This window comes from Protopterus annectens, chromosome 11.part0 (genome assembly GCF_019279795.1).
Source record: "Protopterus annectens isolate FY-2018-M chromosome 11.part0, PAN1.0, whole genome shotgun sequence".
Classification (NCBI taxonomy): domain Eukaryota; kingdom Metazoa; phylum Chordata; order Ceratodontiformes; family Protopteridae; genus Protopterus; species Protopterus annectens.
In genome coordinates this window covers 1,081,043,227-1,081,064,219 of record NC_056745.1, presented here as the reverse complement: position 1 = coordinate 1,081,064,219, position 20,993 = coordinate 1,081,043,227, and the positions used below count along the sequence as shown (strand labels likewise).

The following is a 20,993-nucleotide window of genomic DNA, read 5'->3' as shown; positions in this document are numbered from 1 at the left end:
CTGGCCCAGGGTTTAATTTAGGCTATTGACCCTTCTTGTAAAGTAGTTTGTTGTAAAAGAAAGAGGTATTTCTCTTTTCCTGAAGAGATTCAAGATTCTGAATCTGAGCATGAAGATGCAGGGACAGATGCAGAGTATTTTCCTCAGATTTCTGATTCAGACTCACATGAGAGCTCAGTTTCTGATTCTCCCTGTGGGGGGTTCTCTTTTTCTGAGACTATTGCTAGAATGTGAGGATTCTTAGTCTGTCAGAAAATACTGAGTTGCTACAGAAATATTTTCCAGAACCTACACCCATTCCTCCTGTTTTATCTGCTTTAGAGAACATGGGTGTTATTGCCTGCAATTTTCCACAGTCAGACAGCTTCCTCTAAAAAGGCAGATAGGATGTGTAAAGTTCCTCAGTCTTTTACATTTTTATACATTATTCCTAAACCTGACCCACTACTTCTAAGCAAGTAGTTAATTCCAGTCCTAGTCTTTCTGACAAGGATGGGATAATTATTTGTAGGTAGGGAAAAAAAAGTGTATAGTTCTGCAACTTTGATTTTCAGCATTATGAATTGTCAGGCTCTTATGTTAAAGTTTGTTCTGACAAATTGTGAAAGTATGATAAATGTTTCATCTGCAGTCTCTTCTTGTGAGAAAAAAATCTGCTTTAAATAACTTAGTCTGTTCTATTGTACAGATTACTACTGATTGTCTGCAGTGTGTATATGATTCACAAGAAGAGACTTGATACTCCTTCCAGGACTATGGCCACTGGTTCTCTTCTGAGGAGGTTTGCATGGTTGCATTCTCAGAACCTCCCAGATGATGTTAAAAAATGATATTTTAAATTCTCCCTTGGATAGAGATTTAGTATTTGACCCCTCGGCTGCAAAGGTGTCACCAAAGGGGCAAGCTGATTCAGGAAATCTCTTAAGATTTTTCAACCCTCCTTTTTAAAATTGTCTCCTCATCCAAATTTAGGAAAAAAAACAGAATAAGCAGTCTCAACAAAATACAGGTAAGCAGACGTTTAAGACGAAATGGCAAGGGAATTCCAAAAAGAAGTCTCAAACCTTCCAAAACCAAGGACAGTCCAACAAGTCTGAATGACTATTAAAGAGACCTTGTAACACCATCCCACTTTGGTCCCTTTTTTCTTCCAGAAAGTATGAATCTCCATTTTTCTCTTTGGCAACAGGTTGTTTCAGACAAATTAGTTCTGAAAATCATAATCAAGGTTGCAGATGGCAGCGAGAGGAAATTCCTCCTTTCCAGGAGGTCATTCTTCATCTTCCAGATCAGACTCTTTTTTTAACCAGTTCTTCATCACATGCTATCCTGAGGCGTGATAGAACCAGTTGCTCTTTCACAGCTGAGGAAAGATTTTTATTTAAGTATATTCCTTGTGCCAAAGTATGAAAATGCTTGAAGACCATTTCTGCATCTTCTTTCCTAATTATATCACTTCACAGTCTGTTACCTCTTCTTCCTCTTTCAAGTTTACTGGCAACACTACACTTAAAAGATGCTTATCATTACATCCCTATTCATCCAGAATTCAGACATTTCTTAACGTTTTGTGTTTCTGGATCACATTTTCAGATGTCCTTCAAGGATGCATCTGCAGTCCTAACAAATGGGTTGTCCTGTCGTCAGGCAGCCCTTCGGTCGGCCGGATTCCAAAGTCTGGGTCTGGCCTCGGCTGGTGTCGCACTTCACCCGACGTCATCTCTGCTGGTCTTCGGGTATAAAGGCATCAGCCGACGCCATTTTCCTCAGTCTTTCTTGCCGCATGGCACCCGAAGCAGAAGCTGTTCGCAAGTGCCGGTCGGTCAGATCCAGAGATTACTACTACCGAATACTACTTCGAAGACTTCTAAAAAGCTAAGTACCCCGTTGGGGACTCTTTCTTGCCTCAGCCGATGTCAGAAAAAGTGAATAACTGTTTAACTTGTGGGAAACAAATACCTCATAAAGATTTCCACTCTTACTGCTTACCTTGTTTAGGCCCAGACCACGACGTAGCAGCCTGTTTAGCCTGTGCTTCCTTCAACCGACGAATGCTTAGGCGTCGGTTGGAGTTGCTGAACAGTTTTTCGGCTCAGATTTTGCGTACATTATGCCGTCGGATCCTCCGACTTCTCAAATTGTTAAGAAACGCAAAGAAAAAGACCGACACTCGTGGTCCGCGGTTTCGGCCGAAACCACGGTTAAGCAAACCGCGAGTGTCTCGGTTTCGGCCGAAACCGAGCAAACGGGTCAATCTTCAGCCGAATTCATGACTACTACCGAGGCTCCTGCTACCCTAGTTGAATCGGCCTCTGAAGTTTTGCCTACTAATGTGGTTTCTCTAGAATTATCGGACACCATCCCTTTGGATGTATCTACCCCAGCACGTGGTGCTGCTAGGCCTCCTGCAGCCATGTCTATAAAGGCCTTTGCCAGGGCTAAAGCAGCCAAAACTGCTAAGTCTGTGCCTGTTAAGCCCCCCTCTCACAGGCCCAGTCCCCGTTCCCAAATGCTTACTCTGGCAGAGGATCTCATCTCTTTAATAAGGGGATCCCAATCTCACCCAGACAGGGCCTCTCAACCTCCAGAAAAGAGACCTAGAGCAGAGCCTCCTGAGCCAGTGTCCTCAGATGACTCTTCTGATGATTCAGACAATACAGACCATCCAGAGGCTCCTTTTTCTACTTATGAAGATTCCGATGCTGAAGAATCTATTCCTTCTGCCTCTCCACCAGAGGAATTTTCCTTTGGGGAAACCTTACATGCCATGAGAGAGCATTTCCAATGGCAGGGACAAGATTTCTCAGATTCAAGAAAAAGGCTTAGGACCTGTCTACACTTACCGCAACATAGGCCCTTAGCTATACCTCCAGTTCTTCCTGTTGTGGATGATGCATTTAATGATGTTTGCACTGCTCCTGATACTTTACCTCCAGCCCCTGCCAAGCCCGATAGGTTTTACAGGGTACCGGACACTCATCACCACCTATACAAGGCTCCCCTTGCAGATCCTGAGACTATCTCCCAGGGGCCTAAGGCAGTAGCTTCGACCTCAGCGAAAAACCCTCTCCCTTCTGAAAGGGAATCCAGGTCCTTAGAGAGATGGGGTAAAAAAGTTTACACCTCTGCTACTCTCTCAGCTAGAGCTTTGAACTGTCAGTTTCATATGATCCAATACCAAGAGTTTATGCTTGATCAGTTAACTAAGAAACTGTCCTCTGATGATTCCTTAGATAAGAAATATGTTTTAGAAATGGTGAAAAACATTCAGCAGGTTAGTAACCATTCTTTAAAATGTGGCTATGATGCACTGGAGGCTTCATTTAGATCTGCGATGACTGGCACAGTTATAAGAAGACATGCATGGTTGAAAGAACAGGTCTTGCCGGATCATGTTAAAGCAAAACTATTAGATGCTCCTATGGATAAGGTCAGTCTATTTGGTTCTCCTGCCCAGCAAGTAATGAAGAAAATGGAAGAGAAGGCAAAATCTGTACAAACAGTTAAAGATTTCTTACAGGTTCAGCCCCCAAGGTTTAGCAGGAACTGGCCTTCCAAAAATTGGTCCTTTCCAGACTCCTCTAAATCTCAGAGAGGCAGGAATAGACGTTCCAGAGGCAGAAATCAATCCAGAGGAGGTGCCTACAGAGGACGCCAGTGGCAAGGCAATAACCAACGAGGCACAGACACAACCACTGCCACTACAACAGGACAAACACAGTGACTTGGCTCTGACACCGCCTTCCAGGGAACAAATAGCAGCACCCTTAGGCGGAAAGTTAGCCCTATTTTCAAAAAATTGGCACTATATCACAAGAGACAAGTGGATTTTGCAAACTATAGACCAAGGCTACAGGTTTCATTTCCACACCTTACCAGTAAAAAGAGGAATGCCAAACCTACCACCAAACCAAAAAACAGAAGCTCTAAAACAGATAGCTCAATTAACAAAGATGAGAGCTGTGGAAAGGGTGCCACCTACAGAACAGGGCAAAGGATTTTATTCCAGACTCTTCCTAGTACCAAGAAAAGAGAAAAGTTGGAGACCTATTCTCGACCTGTCTGCTTTAAACACATTCATCATTGTTCCAAAATTCAAAATGCTGACCCTACAGCAACTTCTTCCCGTGCTGGGCAAGGAGTGTTGGCTGGTAACTCTAGATCTCAAGGAGGCATACCTGCACGTCCCCATACGACCAAATTGCAGAAGATACCTCAGATTTCTTGCAGGATCAGAGCATTATCAATTCTCAGCATTGCCCTTTGGCTTATCTACTGCGCCCAGAGTATTCACAAAATGCCTGGCATCAGTAATCGCCCATTGCAGGCTACAGGGAATCCAAATTTATCCATACCTGGACGACTGCCTGATACAAGCGGACAACAAAAGCAAGCTGACACAAGACTTACAAAGAGTCATTTGCTTACTACAAGCCCTGGGATACACAGTCAATTTAAAAAAGTCAAGACTGATACCATCCCAAACAAGAACATTCTTGGGTGCAGAATTGGACACAGTAAAACAGATGGCATTCCTAACTGCAGAAAAACAAGAACATCTCCCTCTTTACTTCTTGGCATTAACAAAGCAGAACAAACTAACAGCAAGGAAAGTACTGCAGGCCTTGGGCTTCATGGCATCATGCATAATCCTGGTCCCCCATGCCAGACTGCATATGAGAAAGCTACAGTGGTACCTATAGAATTTATGGTCTCAACGCAGGCACAGCTTAGAAACCGAAATACCACTAATCCCATGCCTGAAACAAGAGTTCCTATGGTGGGCACAAGCATGCCAGTCAAACCCAGGTTTGCCCTTCCACAACATTCAAGCAAGCCAAACCATCACAACGGATGCCTCAGACCTAGGTTGGGGGGCCCACATGCTGGACAAATGCATTCAAGGATTATGGACTCCAGATCAGCTGCACCTGCACATAAATCAAAAAGAAATGCTGGCAGTAAAACTAGCAATCCAGAATTTCAGACCATTCCTCAAAGAAGGCCAATTAATGATAAGGACAGACAACACCACAGTCATGTGGTACATCAACAAACAGGGAGGCACTCATTCATACCCCTATGTCGAATGGCTCTGGACCTATGGAATATGGCTCTGAGCTACAACATTCAGTTACAGGCAATATTTGTACCGGGAAAAGAAAACATCCTAGCAGACATGTTAAACAGAACTACCTCGGATGCTCACGAATGGATGCTACACCCCGACATCTTCAAGGCCATCACAAAAAAATGGGGAATGCCACAAATAGACCTATTCGCATCCCCACTCAATCACCAGATCAAAAAATTCTGCACAAGGACATACCACCCACTGGCTTGGAAGGTGGACTCTCTATCCTTCAGTTGGAAAGACCTGACAGCATATGCATTTCCACCTCTTCCTTTGATGCACAAGGTACTACTGAAAATCAAAGAGGAACGTCCAAGGATAATTCTGATAGCTCCAAATTGGCCAAGACAACATTGGTATCCTTTGCTGAGGAGCATGTCTCGGGGAGGAACGTGGACACTACCCCTGATTCCTTTGATGTTAACTCAGAGTGACTACAACATCATGCATCCAAACCTGAAAACTCTACAACTGACTGCCTGGAACATTACATAAGAGCAACTAACCCAGATTTATCCCAAAGGGTTAAAGACATTATCCTTGAGGCCCGCAGACCTTCAACAAGAAGGAACTATGCAGGAAAATGGAAAAGGTTTGTCATTTGGAGTTCTGAAAGAGGAAAAGATGTGTCAAAGATAGATATTGCCAATATCCTGGAGTATTTGGCAGAGCTTCTCCATACAGGCCTGTCCTATTCCTCCATCAAGATACATGCATCAGCTATTTCTGCAGAATACAGCTTCGATCCCCCTGTCTTCTCACACCCTCTACTCAGGCAGTTCCTCAGAGGAATCAAGAATGTAAAACCTCCTAGGAAATCACCATTACCAGCATGGGACTTGAACTTTGTGCTAGAAAAATTGACACTCCCTCCATTCGAACCAGCAGCAACAGCAGACCTTCAACACCTATCCTGGAAAACTGCTTTCCTACTGGCAATTACTTCAGCAAGGAGGGTTTCGGAACTACAGACCTTAATGGCAGTACAACCCTTCCTAAACTTCCATCAAGATAGAGTGTCCATGAGAACTAATCCTACATTTATGCCTAAGGTGGTATCCAGAGTGTCTCTAAACCAGGCAATCCACCTACCTACCTTCTTTCCCAATCCACAGAACAGGGGGAAAGACTGCTGCATACCTTGGATGTACACAGACAGTTGCGCTACTACCTGGACAGAACCAAGGGCAATAGAAAAACTGACCAGCTTCTAGTAGCTTATGCAACAGGAAGGGAAGGAAAAGCAATTTCCAAACAGACAATCTCCAAGTGGATAGGAAATTGCATAAGATTCTGTTACTCCTACCATGGAAAGCAAATTCCACAGAACATAAGGCCTCATTCTACAAGGGCTACAGCCACTACCACAGCTTTCTTACGAGGAGTGGCTACCAAGGACATTATTGAGGCGGCTACTTGGACCTCCGTGCATACATTTGCCAAGCATTATAACTTACCTCTATACTCTAGATCCCGAGCAGGCTTTGCCACTGCTGTTTTGCAAGGGATCCTAACTACACCATAATTCTTCTTCCTCCTCCCCTAGTTTGGCTATGGTATTCTACCCATTTGTTAGGACTGCAGATGCATCCTTGAAGGACATAGTACAGTTTTGTACCTACCATAAATGTAGATGTCCGAACAGGATAGCATCTGCAGTCAGGATTACCCACCCTCCTTCCCCCTGTGGTACTCCTAGGGTATTTACCCTCCTAATAGCTAGCTGGGGGGGGATCTCTTATGGTGTATTTGTTTGTATATATGTACATACATGCTTATTTTTTGTGTTTGCCTTCTACTTTTTTGGAAACATTGGCATTTATCCAAAATTTAGCTTTCCAAGAGGGCAACTGGCATCTGGGGCAAGAAACACTGAGGAAAATGGCGTTGGCTGATGCCTTTATACCCGAAGACCAGCAGAGATGACGTCGGGTGAAGTGCGACACCAGCCGAGGCCAGACCCAGACTTTGGAATCCGGCCGACCGAAGGGCTGCCTGACGACAGGACAACCCATTTGTTAGGACTGCAGATGCTATCCTGTTCGGACATCTACATTTATGGTAGGTACAAAACTGTACTTTCTCTGCCTTACCCTTTGGACTATCCACTGCACCAAGAGTGTTCACAAAGTGTCTAGCTCCAGTTATAGCTCATTGCAGGCTACAGGGTATCCACATTTTTCCATATTTAGCAGACTTGCCTGTCTTTGCATAGTCTTTTAGTCTTTTTCAAAGTGTCAGGGATCTCTCTTTCTCTCTTGGGTTAGAGATCTCTTAAACAAGCTGGGATTCCAAGAGAACATTCAAAAGTCTTTCTTGACTCCTTCACACAGGATTGTGTTCCTGGGATATAAACTATACACCTCAGTTCAGAGAGCTTTTCATCAATTGGATATATTAGAATTTTATCTAGATCTATTTGTAAGGTTTTCCATTCAGACTTTGGTCACTGCAAGGGAATACCGCAGGAGTTTGGATCTCTTGATATCTGTTATTCTTATGATACCTCAGGCTAGACTCCACATGATAAAGGTACAGTAGTATCTGAAATATTTTTTGGTCCCAGCATCAGCATCCTTTATCTTTTCAAATCCCATTGCTGGGTTTTGTCTGAAGAGAAATATTTTGGTTGGGACAACAGATATCCTTAAAGCTGGGTCTTCCTGTCTCCATTCCTGCTGCAAGCAGTCAGTCACGACAGATGCTTCAGACTTTGCTCGGGGAGAAGTTTCAGAAGAGTTAAAAGTGTAGGGGGTGTGGGACACCAAGACAGATACTAGATCAGAGGGTCTTCTGAGATTTGATCCATCTGTGCAGAGTTCTTCAAGTAGACCCATTTGCCTCCTGTCTGAGTAATCAACTGGCAAAATTCTGCTCCAGGACTCCAACCAAGAAGGCCTGGAATACAGATGCTTTTTCTTTTCCTTGGATAAAAATGTTCCTGCATGCTTTTCCACCCTTTCCATTAATATCCAGGGTACCCTTGAAGATTTAGAAGGACTCGCCAAGATCATTGTGGTGACTCCCTTCTGTCTCAGGCAACCATGGTTCTCCCTTTTTTTTTTGGAAATGTCCAGGGACAATTGCCACAAACTTCCTTACATACTGGATCTACTCACATATTCACACAAGAATGGGGATGTGTAATACACTCCAATCACTTCAACTGACTGCCTGGATGTTAGAGTCTTAATTCCTTTTAGGCATCTATTTACTGAGAACATGAAGCAGGTACTTACGGAAGCAAGAAAGCCTGCTACTAGAAAATAATATATTAGAAGATGGCAAAGCTTTTCTAGTTGGTGCCAACAACATAACCAGCACCCATTCAGAGCTAGTTGTTTTCTGGTTCTACAATATTTGTGTGAGTTACTATCCTGTGGCTTTTCTTATTTCTCTATCGAGGTTCGTTTATTGGTCATTTCAGCATGTCTGCCTGTGGATCCTCCCCTTTCAGTGCAGACTTATGTAAAAATGTTCTTGAAAGGGTTTTGCATAAGAGGCCTCCAAGAAAACCAGTGGCTCCTCCTTGGGATTTTAATTTTGGTTAGAGAAGCTTAACACTTGGTCCTTTGGAACCAGCTAATCTAGCTGTTGTAAAACAGTTTTACTGATTGCTCTGACCTCTGCAAGAAGGGTGTCAGAGTTGCAGGGTGAGTCAGCATTATCTCATTTTCCATAAGCGACAGGATTTCTTTTGAGAACTAATCCTTCTTTTATGCTTAAAGTGGTATCAGAGTTTACTTTAAGCCAAACTATCCATCTCCCCATTTTCTTTTATGAACCTGAAAATGAGGGAGAAGGGATACTCCATAGCTTGGAATTCCACAAACAACTTTGGTACTATCCTGACAGAACTAAATCTTTCATATCTTTGGAAAATGTGTTCATTTCTTATGAATGTAAGAAGAAGGGACAACCTGTGTCAAAACGGGTCTGCTTTATTTGCCCGAACTTCCAATTGTCCGACACCCATTTGCCCGAAATTTCATTTGACCGACACTTCATTTGACTGACAAGTACTATTGGCAAGAAAATGGGATATGCCTCCTTCCCCACTGTAGTGTGACCCTGGAATTAGAATATATAGTTAGGGGGGTGGGGGGGGGCACAGCCCCCCACTTACTTTTGTTTTGCTAAGCAATATTAAAGCGAAACTAAACAATATAATATGAACATAAGTGGGGGACTTCGCCCCCCACTCCCCCCTAACTATATATTCTAACTCCAGAGTCACACTACAGTGGGGAAGGGGGCATATCCCATTTTCTTGCCAATAGTACTTGTCGGTCAAATGAAGTGTCGGTCAAATGAAATTTCGGTAATTTGGTCTCGGGCAAATGGGTGTCGGGCAAATGAAGTAGACCCGTCAAAACAGACTATTTCCATACAGTTGTCTAAGGCCCTATAACAAAATTACTCTGGGAAGGTTCAAGGCCCATTCTACTGAAGCCTTGGTTTCATCTATGACTTTTTGGAAAGAATTGGATTCTAGAAGTATTCTAGAAGCTGCTACTTGATGTTCTGCTCTGTACATACTTTCACAAAGCAGTATAAGCTTGATTCCTTCTCTAGGTCCAGATCAAGCTTTTCTAGAACCATTCTCCAGGAGCTTCTGAACTCTTCTCCTGTCACCTCCAACAAATGTACTTAGCTAAGGTAATCTACCTATATAACTAAGACTACTGCAGTATGATCAACATAGTACAGCTGTGTAAATTAAACTTACCATAACTGAAGATGTTTGAATGATCACTGCTGAAGTACCTGCTCCCTCATTCCACCCCCTTGTTTTTTTGGTGTGTTTTTATGCCAGTGTGTGTACAGTTACATTTTGTTGTACTTAGCATTGTCTTTCAGGGCTCAACTTCCATTTCTCTGTTGGTAAGAAAGCTCTGAAGGGCTTCACACCCAAACATGTCTTTTAGTCAACTCAGCTTGAGTTGTCTGACAGTTTGGGTGCATGAAGGGTGCCCTGAAGCTTTGGAAACTGGGCAGCTGTTATATCCTTGTTATGATATAACTCATATAGCTAAGACTACTGCTATACCTCTCAATTGCCCAGATTTGTGCAGAATGTCCAGATTTTTCCATCATATTTTTTGGTCTCTTCCTCATAAAATGAGAGATTTTCTGACAAATCACTGAGGATTGAAGTCACCAAATAATGTCATAGATTTGAGTTTCAGGCTTCACATCCTTCAGACAATGCATGATAACACAAATCATGTTATTATAGCAACTTTATAAGTTTACAACAGCAATATTTAAAATTTGTCCCTATATTTGGGCCTTTGTCTCCCTATTATTTTAGGCTTTGTCCAGATATCTGTGCCAGGAAACAGTAGTGATCATTTGAACATCCACTGTTAGGATAAGTTTAACTTACACAACTGTACTTTGTTGTTTCCATTACTCTACTCGTTTTGGCAAAATGATAGCAGGTTATGAATGCACTAGCAGTAGAAGCTGTCAGACTGGGTATCAAGTGATGCTTAGTGCCTATCACTAAAGTGTTTCTGTGATGCCTCATTGGTTCATTTGTTTTCTTGGGTAGGCATTTCTGTAAGATAATGGGCCAGACTAGTGTAGGCACTAGTGTATTATTTTCCCCAGCATAAATATCCCATTGAGTAAAGCACAGCAGGGTGCCAGTCTTACTTGTAATGTACCTAAAGTACTGCAACTGGTTATTTTATAAAATGTTACTCAATAACACTTTTTTTGTCAGCACCCTTGCCCACATTAGTAATGCATGCTAGCCCTAAACTTACCTCAGTACCTGCCCCTAACCACAGAGGTTACCTTAAAAAAATACTTTATGTAACACTACCATTATTCAGACAAACTTGAGCTGAATGTTTGGTAGCTTATCAGTAGTGCATCAGAAAAGGAAATTTGTCTTTTTTTTTTGTTTACTAGTTAGTTATTTGTGTTGTTGATATTATGAATGAAACCAAAAGAAAAGCTGTAGATTAGGAGAGAAACCAAAACGAGCTGGATAAAATTAAAATTCTACTTTATTCAACACCCCAAATGCCACTATCATAAACTGTTAAGCCAATAGGATTCCTATATTTAATTTCAAAATAATCTAATCAGTATTCGAGTGGGCTCATGAATATTCATTATCTCCATTTCATTATGCCTCGTGGATTCATTGTTAATAATAAATACACATTAAAATCATGTTAATAATATAGGAATCCTATTGGCTTAATAGTTTTAAATGTTGTATAAATACAATTGATGTAATTAATTAGTCATCTGATGAAGTCCGAGTTGTGTGGACGAAAACGAATGTTTGAATATAAGGCGTTTATGATAGTGGCATTTGGCGTGTTGAATAAAGTGGAATTTTAATTTTATCCAGCTAGTTTTGGTTTCTCTCCTAATCTACAGCTTTTCTTTTGGTTTTATTTGTGACTGTTGAGAGCTTCCACTATTTGATATTATGAATGGTTGACATGTTTTTCTCAATGGTTTTTATGTCTGTCTGTTAATATGTAGACCATTCATGATATAATCGCTCCTGCATTTGTGTGTGTGTGAGTGTGTGAACGTGTGCGTGTGCGTGTGTGTGTGTGTGTGTGTGTGTGTGTGTGTGTGTGTGTGTGTGTGTATGGGTGCCTTGCATTTAGTCTAAATGCATGTTGGTAGACACCTGTTTAATTAACTGCATTTGGTCAATATATGCAGATAGTTGACAGGTGTGCAAAATCGTCAGTCTGTGGGTAGGGGAATATTTCCTTTTCTCTGGTATTGTGTGATCTCACTGTTAGTATATATAATTAGCAGGAGGTTTGGGGGACACAGTCCCCCCAGTTGGCACTACAGGGGGACTTGCCTCTCCTGCAAAACACAATGTTATTTCTTTGCTTTTGTTTTAGGAATATTGCATGTGCCAAAGTTATTTCTTGGCACATGTGTAGTAGCGAGATGACGTTCAATTTATTGACCTTTTGCTGTCAATATGTTTGAGGTTGACATATGGGCTACTCGACTAAAGTGAGTAGACCTATATGTATGTATGTGTGTGTGTGTGTGTGTGTGTGTGTATGTATGTATGTATATATATATATATATATATATATATATATATATATATATATATATATATATCTATGTTTACCACAAACAAAAACAACATTTACCCTAAATGGCAAATGTCAGTAACATGACGAATGACATTCGACATTCCAAACTTCTGTTTTCGAAAGTCCTTATGTCCTTTTATGTTTTAGCAAGGGAGCAAGCCCCCCCCCCTGCACCCTCCACACTCCATGCACATTACATATACCATCTCCAAGATCGCACTAAAGTGAGGAAAAGGGTAAATTCTGTGATCCTCACTGTACTGCGATCTCCATTCACAATGCCGAACTCAATAACGAATCAAGCTTTACTCTCGTTATTATGATTTCATATTATTCCAGTTCAGCATTGTGAAACTTTGAAATCTGCCTTTTGGCTACACAGTTTTCCAATAGGAGCCTTCAAATTTTGATGGAAACCATATATATATATATATATATATATATATATATATATATATATATATATATGTGTGTGTGTATAAACACACACACAGCATATATATGTACATATACACACTCACACATATATAAATATAGATATAGCTATAGATATAAATATAGCTATATTTGTGTATATATTATGGGGGGGGGTCTGTATCATATATTTGAAATTTCAAAATGTCGAACACCATATGTTCGAACTTGGAATTTCGAATATTGAAAACATCGAACGCTCAGAATAGTGAATTTTTTCCCAGGGAAAAAATCGCTGTTCCGAGAAGCATACACACAACACAAGCACACCAAAATAAATAATCCACACACATAAAGTTAACAAAACCCAACCCCACACTAAACCACACATACATTACTAATTATCCACTTACCTTAACTCGCACCTTAACCCTAAGGTTGATAACTATCGCACACATACCCTATGAAACTATACACAAACAAAACAATTGCTACACACACATACAGTTAACAAAACCCAACCCTACACTACACCATACATACATTACTAACTATCCACTTACCTTAACCCGCACCCTAACCCCAAGGTCTGTAACTCTCGCACCACAGTGGAGGAAATAGCGAAGCCGTGGAATGGCCCACTGAAAGCTTGCCCTAGGTAAGATTTCAATGTTCTGGGGGCTTCGCTATTTTCAACATTCGATGTTGTGGGTTCAATGTTTTAACGTCTGGTGCTTTACTTCTTCAAAGTTTTGATATAGACCCATTATGGGCCATATAATTTCTCAACCATGATAATAATCTGCAGATGGATTAGCATAGAACCAAATATGAATCTTTCAGACTTCAGTTGCATACTGCACAGTATGATTAAAGTTACAGAAACATATAAATCCTCCAATTCATATTTTAAAGACATTACCCAGTTAACAGAAGTATGATGGAAATTTTTATGTGACTCAAAACTTTCAATTTAAACCACAGCATCAGCATATTTGATAAGCCTCTGGCAATTTTACCAGACCTTTTTTGCCTATTGAAATGTAAGTGCTTCTGCTATCAGGCTCATCAATACCTCTCACCTGCTAACTATAATTTTGACCCTCAGATTTATCCCTGCTCCTCCAGGATCCATTACATTTTTTATTTTTTTTAATAAAGTCAGACATATTTATAGATACATACCTCATTAAATAAATAAACGTATCATGTACAAAGATTCCATATTGCTAACTATATAGGTTCTGATATAAGAAAACCTTTCATTGTAAAAAATAAGAAATTGCTCCTTTTTCTGATCATCTGGTACACTTTTTAAAGGACTGTGCTATTTTTTTAATGTTCATGGGTTGCGAGTTCTAAACTAAGTTAAAAATGTAATTTCTTTTTTAACAATTAAAATTCTTGTATATAATGCCTGCAAATGTTGCCATTGAGTGGTGACCCACATATTTTTTTATTGCACTTTAGTTTGATATACCTTATTTCCTTTACATTGTGTTGTACTTGTATTCTGCTTTTAATTTCACATTTAAACTCGACCATAGCTGTCTCTCTTGAGAGTCATGCTGAAATTGGAACAGGTCATTTAAGGTTAATTACCTGTGAACTTAGGATGGAGCTAGGGACTAAGTATTTTATTTAAGTGGCAAAATAAAACATTTCAAGGCTTTACTGGAAAATCTTGTCAAGACTCTGCCACAGCTCACTGTGAGGGGAAATGTTAGTTTGTTTTTGCTTTCTTGTATTGTGTATTGCTTCACTGCCGCCTTCTGTTTTGTATATTGTGATTTATTTTTGTTTAAACTGGGTTTTATTGGTATTCTGCTTTTAATTGCATATCTAAACTAGGAAAGAGACCACAGTTGTGTCTCTTGTGAGTCACACAGAAATAAGCTTTCCCCCAGTCTCCCACCCTGGTGATGTTGTGTTTTTAAACTCATCTGTATTTTTAGTTGCCTGCCCTTTATGTTAATTGGACCACATACTTCCTTCCCTCTCCTCATTCCTTGGCTGTTATAAGTAAGCACACAATTACATTTGTGAAATCACTCCCCTTCAGCTATTTTAATTTATTGGCCACCCCACTGTATTCCATAGAGCCAGAATAGAAAGTGCCCACCATCTCCCAGTCTCTCTTGCTCTTTTAAAATTAGTGTCTCTTCACTTAGATAGCTAAAGCTTAAGTTACCCCCTTCATTCATATCTAACTGCCTAGTGCACTTTAATGCATTTTTCCACCTTGCCTTTAAAATCTGAAACATCTATGCCAAAACCTCCAGTTATTGGAGAGCCCTCATTCTGCCTCTCTGTAGTCATCTTGGGATCAATGCTTCTGTTTTGCTTATGGTAAGAGAAGGGGGATGAGGACATTATTTCCTGGAAACTGATGATTGCCAGCATATCTAATAATTGCTTCACAGATGTCAGCTTGGAATCTGTGCTTATATTTTACTCTTGGTGAAAGAAGGAGCATAGTGCATTGATTCCTGACTGCTTCTGATTGGGCAGTGAGTGTCTGTGCTTGACCTTCCTTATTGGTCTGGTTGCTACTCATTGCATCTACCAAGAAAAGGCTACAGCAATCCTACAGATGCTTGCATTATCTGGAACAAAGAGCTTGTGACCTAGTTTTCATCTTGTAAAAAGAGAGCGTGCAGGAGTGTAAAGTCCACTAGTAAAACATAAACACTCCTGTAACTAACTCAGGAACCCAGAAACCCAGATCAGACCAAAGGTACACTCAGCAATTTAATGAAAAACATGTGCAGCAAAATCTTAAAACTCCACCAGTTGTAGTGGTATGTAAAATCAGTAAGATAAAACCATCCGTTATATTAATGTCCCATGCAGTAAATAAGGTAAGCACTATCGTCTGATCAAGTCACAGACTTTTTCAAAAAATTTTATTTAAAAAAATGTTTTAGGCTGTGTTATAGTGTGTCTATTTCTTTAAGTGCACAATGGTATTATGTTGTCATGTGATTGTATGGGAGTATATAAAGGCAATATGGCTTTTTGTTTTTTATCTGAAGAAGTCTTATCATTGTGTGAGACGAAAGTGCTTAGAGTGAATACATTTGAGGAACGAGTCCTTGCTTCTGTGTGGCTTTTTTGTGGGACCATGCTACTTTGCCAGGGATGGCCTGCACCTCTGCACTCTCAGCTTTTGAATATTACCTAAATCATTGTCCTCCCCATAGTGCCTTTTTTAGGCAATACCAAACTGAAAGTACTCCTAACACAGCAAATCAAAACCAAGAAAATCTAAAGGTGTTACTTTTCAATGTCAGGAGTCTAAACAAAAAAAAATTCCACTCCCTGCAAGCTCTCCTCACTCTAGAGAAAGCTGATATCTGTGCAGTCACTGAGACATGGTTAAAAGCTGCGGAGAGCACACTGGCAGTGGAAGGCTATAATGCATTCCACACATTTAGACCAGCTACTACAGCGACAGGGACTAAAGGTGGAGATGTCTCGATTTACATCAAAAATAGTATACCTCAAGGCTGGTTAAACAGGACAGTGAGCTTCTCCACATTCAAATCACAATAGACAAAATCCCATACCACTCCCTTGCAAGGTATAGGTCCCCCTCTGTGACCCAGGAAATGCATAACACGTAATAAACTTATTGGAAACACTTGCCATCCAGCCCAATATCATATTCAAGGGTGAATTATTTATCCCACTGTGAATTGGGAATTGCATACGATACCAAACATACAGGCACAGAGATTGCTGGATTTTGTAAACACAAACTCCGTGGACCAGATTGTCAGTACACCAGCCAGAGGTGCATACATACTGAATCTGGTGCTCACTAATATGAAACAGTGCTGCATACCCCGTAGTGTAATATCTTCTGTGGTAAGGTCAAATCACAAAATGGTCTCCTTTGAAGTAAAAATAAAATCTGGAACCCCAGATAAACCTGGAATATCAGGAACTACTCTAAGGCTAATTTCCTATTATTAACTGATAACCTGGCAAAATGTCATGCCCCCATAAACCATGAGAACACTGCTGCCTATGCGGAACTGTTCAAAGAACCCTTTTACAAGCATGTTAATACCTGCATTGAGGCAGCTGTACCCACCAGGAAGATGTACAGAACTAGCTCAAAAAAACAAGCACCTTGGTGGAATCACAGCATCAGTAGGCTGTATAACAGAAGGAAGAAAATCATGGCAAAACTTAGGAGGTGCAATACCCAGCCGAATAAAAGCACTCTCATCAAACTAAACAAATAACTCTGAGGACAAATAAAGTCTAACAAAGCCAAAGTTGAGGTAAATATGTCCTCCCAGGCAAAGAACAACCACAAGGCATTCGTCAGCTATGTCTGCAACCTCAAACGCAGTATATACAATTTTATGCAGATCTCATTGTTAATGGAGCCATCTGTATTAAGCCAGAAGATATAACAAACCTACTGACCAACAAATTGGTTCATGTTCTCCTCATGTATCCGTCTTTTTTGTTTTCATGAATTCTTTGTGGTTATCTTCAGTGGCTGGCACAGTGTGGTCTATTACTGAAAAGTAAAGTGCCAGACTATATACATAGCTCTGACATTTTGCCATCCCAAAATAACCAGAAGACCTTAAAATAGAAGTTATCTGGAACTTTAGGCCACCCTGGCAGGTGGCGTTGTGCTCGCGCGCGCGCGCGTGTGTGTGTGTGTGTGTGTGTAAAATGTAGCTCCCTACTAGCTGGAGAGGGCACCTAGTAGTATCTGTTACTGTTGAAGCAGCATGGAGCCTTATCTGATTAGGGCTACATGGCAGATTCTTCTCAACCTACTAGAACCAAAACCTTTAAAGAAATTAAAAAGAAAGATTCTAGTTCTTTGAAATGTATTTAAAAATGTAATTGCAAAACAAAAACTGATTCCACTGTCTGCTGTTGTAAAAGTGCATTATGATAGCTGCATTTTATTTCCAAATTTGAGACCAGTTTGTGGAATTCATAAAATTATTGTGGATCAGAACTACTTGCATCTGTATATAGTAAGACTTGAACTCTCATTTGAACAGATGTTTTTCCATGTTTTTCTTTTGATCTGTGGATCACTTTGACACTGTGATCATGCCTTTTGCTTTTCAGTGCAAAGAGCTAAAAAACATAATAATGTTTTTTTTAATGAATTTTAAGTTAGTGAAGAAGAATTTGTACATTGGGATAGTACCTCAGCAGAAAAAATAGAACGGAGCAGACAATTTACATACCAGTGGCTTCAGACACAAGTTGAGGATTATAAAACAGCCAGCTCCAGAATTATGAAAAGGTGAGGTCATTTATTTTGAAAAAGATTACTGGATTATAAATACATATCATAAAGTAAAACATGGTTTAATTGTTCTAAAGTAAACAAAGCTTTGTAGCCACAGGGCAACATACCAAACTACTGTGCTCAGAAAGGAGAACTACATCCATTTCTTAAATAAACCTCCTCATGTTCACTTCCAAAATATGCAGAGTTACTCTTCTTTGTTAATTTTAAATAAGTTTTCATTGTTGTGTCCTATTTTTTAAATACGTTTTCAGTGTTAAGTGTACTATTTTTAACAGTAACAAAACTCACATTCATCTTAGCTCTTGAAATAAAAAATGCTGGTTCCAGTATGTTTAATTAAATTATGTAGAACAATAAATAAAAAGAACTTGTTTATCGGACAGTCTTTTGTGGATTCTAATGAAACAGTGCTTAGACATTTACTGTAGGCCTTCAATATAGCATTTAAGATAGGTTTTAAAATATATCTTACTTGTAGGATCAGACAAATATTCATTTTTACACCACAAAGTAAAATAAATTTTTTGTGACATATTGCATGCAAAATTGGAATACATTTCTTTGAATATGTTTTCTTTTTAATTGTAAATGATGCGTATATTTTAGAAAATTTTGCAGACATTATATTCTGTATTTTTAAAACACAAAACCTCTTGATTAATTATCCTTTTTCAACTTTTCCAGTGTCAGTGAGAGAATTATATTTCATTTTGTTTCAAACTGCTTGTTGTGTACTATGTGGAATTTTTTCTGTATTTCACAGAATGTTCCTTGACAAAGCCATTTCATTATGTTTCCTTTCTTACTAAACAGCAGCCGCTTCTTGCCAGAGTTAAATCCAGATGTCCTCAGTGGAGGAAGAGTTCAGCTTGTGGTAAGAATTTCAGAATGTTAATCACAAATTGCTGGTTCAGAACCTTTAAGTAAAAGGTACAGATATACATAAATCTGAGATTCCTGATTCAGGAGAAAATATAAAGAAAGCAAAAAATAAAATAACCTGTTTAGAACAAGACCATGAAAACATTTTGGGCTTAGCAAAATGATGACTAGCAGTAGTAGCATTTATTTGACTGCTTTGCAAAAGAAAGCTGTTTCCATGGAAAGTTCATTCTTTGTTGTAGAGTAGATGATTCATAGTTAAAGTACATGAACTAAAACACGTGTTAATGAATGGATACTGTCATCTTCTAATATGGGAGATTTGGAAAATAAGTAGTATTTATAAGGAGGTAAACCATAACTGCTTTCATGAAGTGTCTTCATTATCTACATGAAAAAACATGGATGCAAGACCATTGCATATTATTCTTAAACATTTGTAGTTTTTATTTCTGAGGTATTTTTGCTGTGCACTGCTTTCTTCTCCATGAAGAAAGCTAAAATTTGGGGAACACTGACTGATATTGAACCATGCTTTTTAAAATCATTTTAGTTTAAAACATGCTTTATCAGTGCTGCACAGTTTCAGTTGGTAGCATACATATGGAATGCTAATCAGATCTAAAACTATAAAATGTATTTTATCTTCAAATTCAAATCTTTCAGATATGGGTGCATTGAGATAACTGTCACTACTCTTTGTTTAAATACTTTTCTCTTGCTTTGAATCAGTTCTGCTATGTGTCTAGTAATTTAATTTACTTGTGTGTTTTTCATTTGTAAGCTTGTTGTCACAGAACTAGTGCAACACTTATCTTTAGACTGTATATAGATAGATATATAGGCATCTGTAAGATCACCTGTCTTTCAAAATATTGTAATGTAAAACACTTAACTTTTGAAAGAAAAGAAAAACAGCTTTTTCTTTTTTGTACTGGACAAGTCCCCTTGCATATAATAATCTCTGAGATGGGAAAAGGCAAACTCCTGATCCCGAGAACTACAATCAATCAGCAACAAGCTGGCTTCATGTTTTCAAAATTGAACTTTTGCAGTTTGAAATTCTGGACAGTTGATCTTCTAAAATAGACCCATATATATATATATATATATATATATATATATATATATATATATATATATATAATATATATATATATATATATATATATATATATATATATGTGTGTGTGTGTGTGTGTATGTGTTTGTGTGCGTATATCTTTAGATGCTGACACACACACACACCCCTACACATTCATGTATGTGTGTGTATTTATATACATATGTGTCTGTGTGTTTATGAACTGTATAATCACATCAATAGGAATGTGCTCACATAGGACAACAATGTTTCATATTATTGAAATTTACATAGCAATGGACTGAACATGTTAAGCCTTATGTGAGGTTTTCTGGCTGTACCTAATGAACTTGAAGCATTTTCATTAATCATTATAATGGTTTAAAGTCTTGTGAATATGTAGAGTCCTGAACTGAACTTTAATATACAACTTTTGCACCCTTTAATTGAAATGTCAAATAAAATTTTGTTTAGAAAACATTGCAAATATTGCAATACAGTGAAGTAATTATATACCTCAGATGCATTGTTATGTATAAGATATGGCCAAATGCTTTTAACTTCATCAGCAAAATACAACTGTTTATCCATGCTGGACCCTTTGATCTATCTTACCGTTCCTCTAAATTTGCATATTGATATACAGTTTATAATGCCCTTAGAAAATACAGTATAAAAAGCTTTACAATTAGCATTTGTTGTATGTTTTCATTTTAACTTCAAATACTAAAATAGTTCTGTTCTTGTCAGTGGTTATCTTAAAATGTAAAAACATGAAAAAAGTGTGCAGCACATATTTTTTGCAAAGAAAATAATCTGCTACTTTGTAGCCTAAATCAGTACCAGACCTACTTTTAATGGAAATATGTTCAAAATGTTAAATGTGTTGAGCTGAGTCTGTAATCATTTAAACACGCCAGTGTATGATTCAGATTTTATTTTTGCAGCCTTTTAGAAAATAGTTGAGCAGTTCGAATATTCTGTCTAGGATCTTTTTCATGCCTATGCTTTTCATTCAGGAAGTGTTAGTGCTACTGCTTGGTTTATTCAGCTCTCTGGGTACAAGAGAGTTGTGGGAGTGTT

General features: G+C 39.0%; 1 protein-coding gene across 3 annotated transcripts in view; it reads left to right on the top strand.

Moving 5' to 3' along the window:
* Window positions 1-20,993, top strand: part of LRRIQ1 (leucine rich repeats and IQ motif containing 1) — a 3,765,329-nt gene that overhangs the window by 3,382,436 nt on the left and 361,900 nt on the right. For all 3 annotated transcript variants that reach the window (XM_044088432.1, XM_044088431.1, XM_044088433.1), the window contains 2 exons: window positions 17,803-17,935; window positions 18,758-18,818. In XM_044088432.1, coding sequence (XP_043944367.1) covers window positions 17,803-17,935; window positions 18,758-18,818 — 194 coding nt within the window. The remainder of the gene's footprint in view (window positions 1-17,802; window positions 17,936-18,757; window positions 18,819-20,993) is intronic.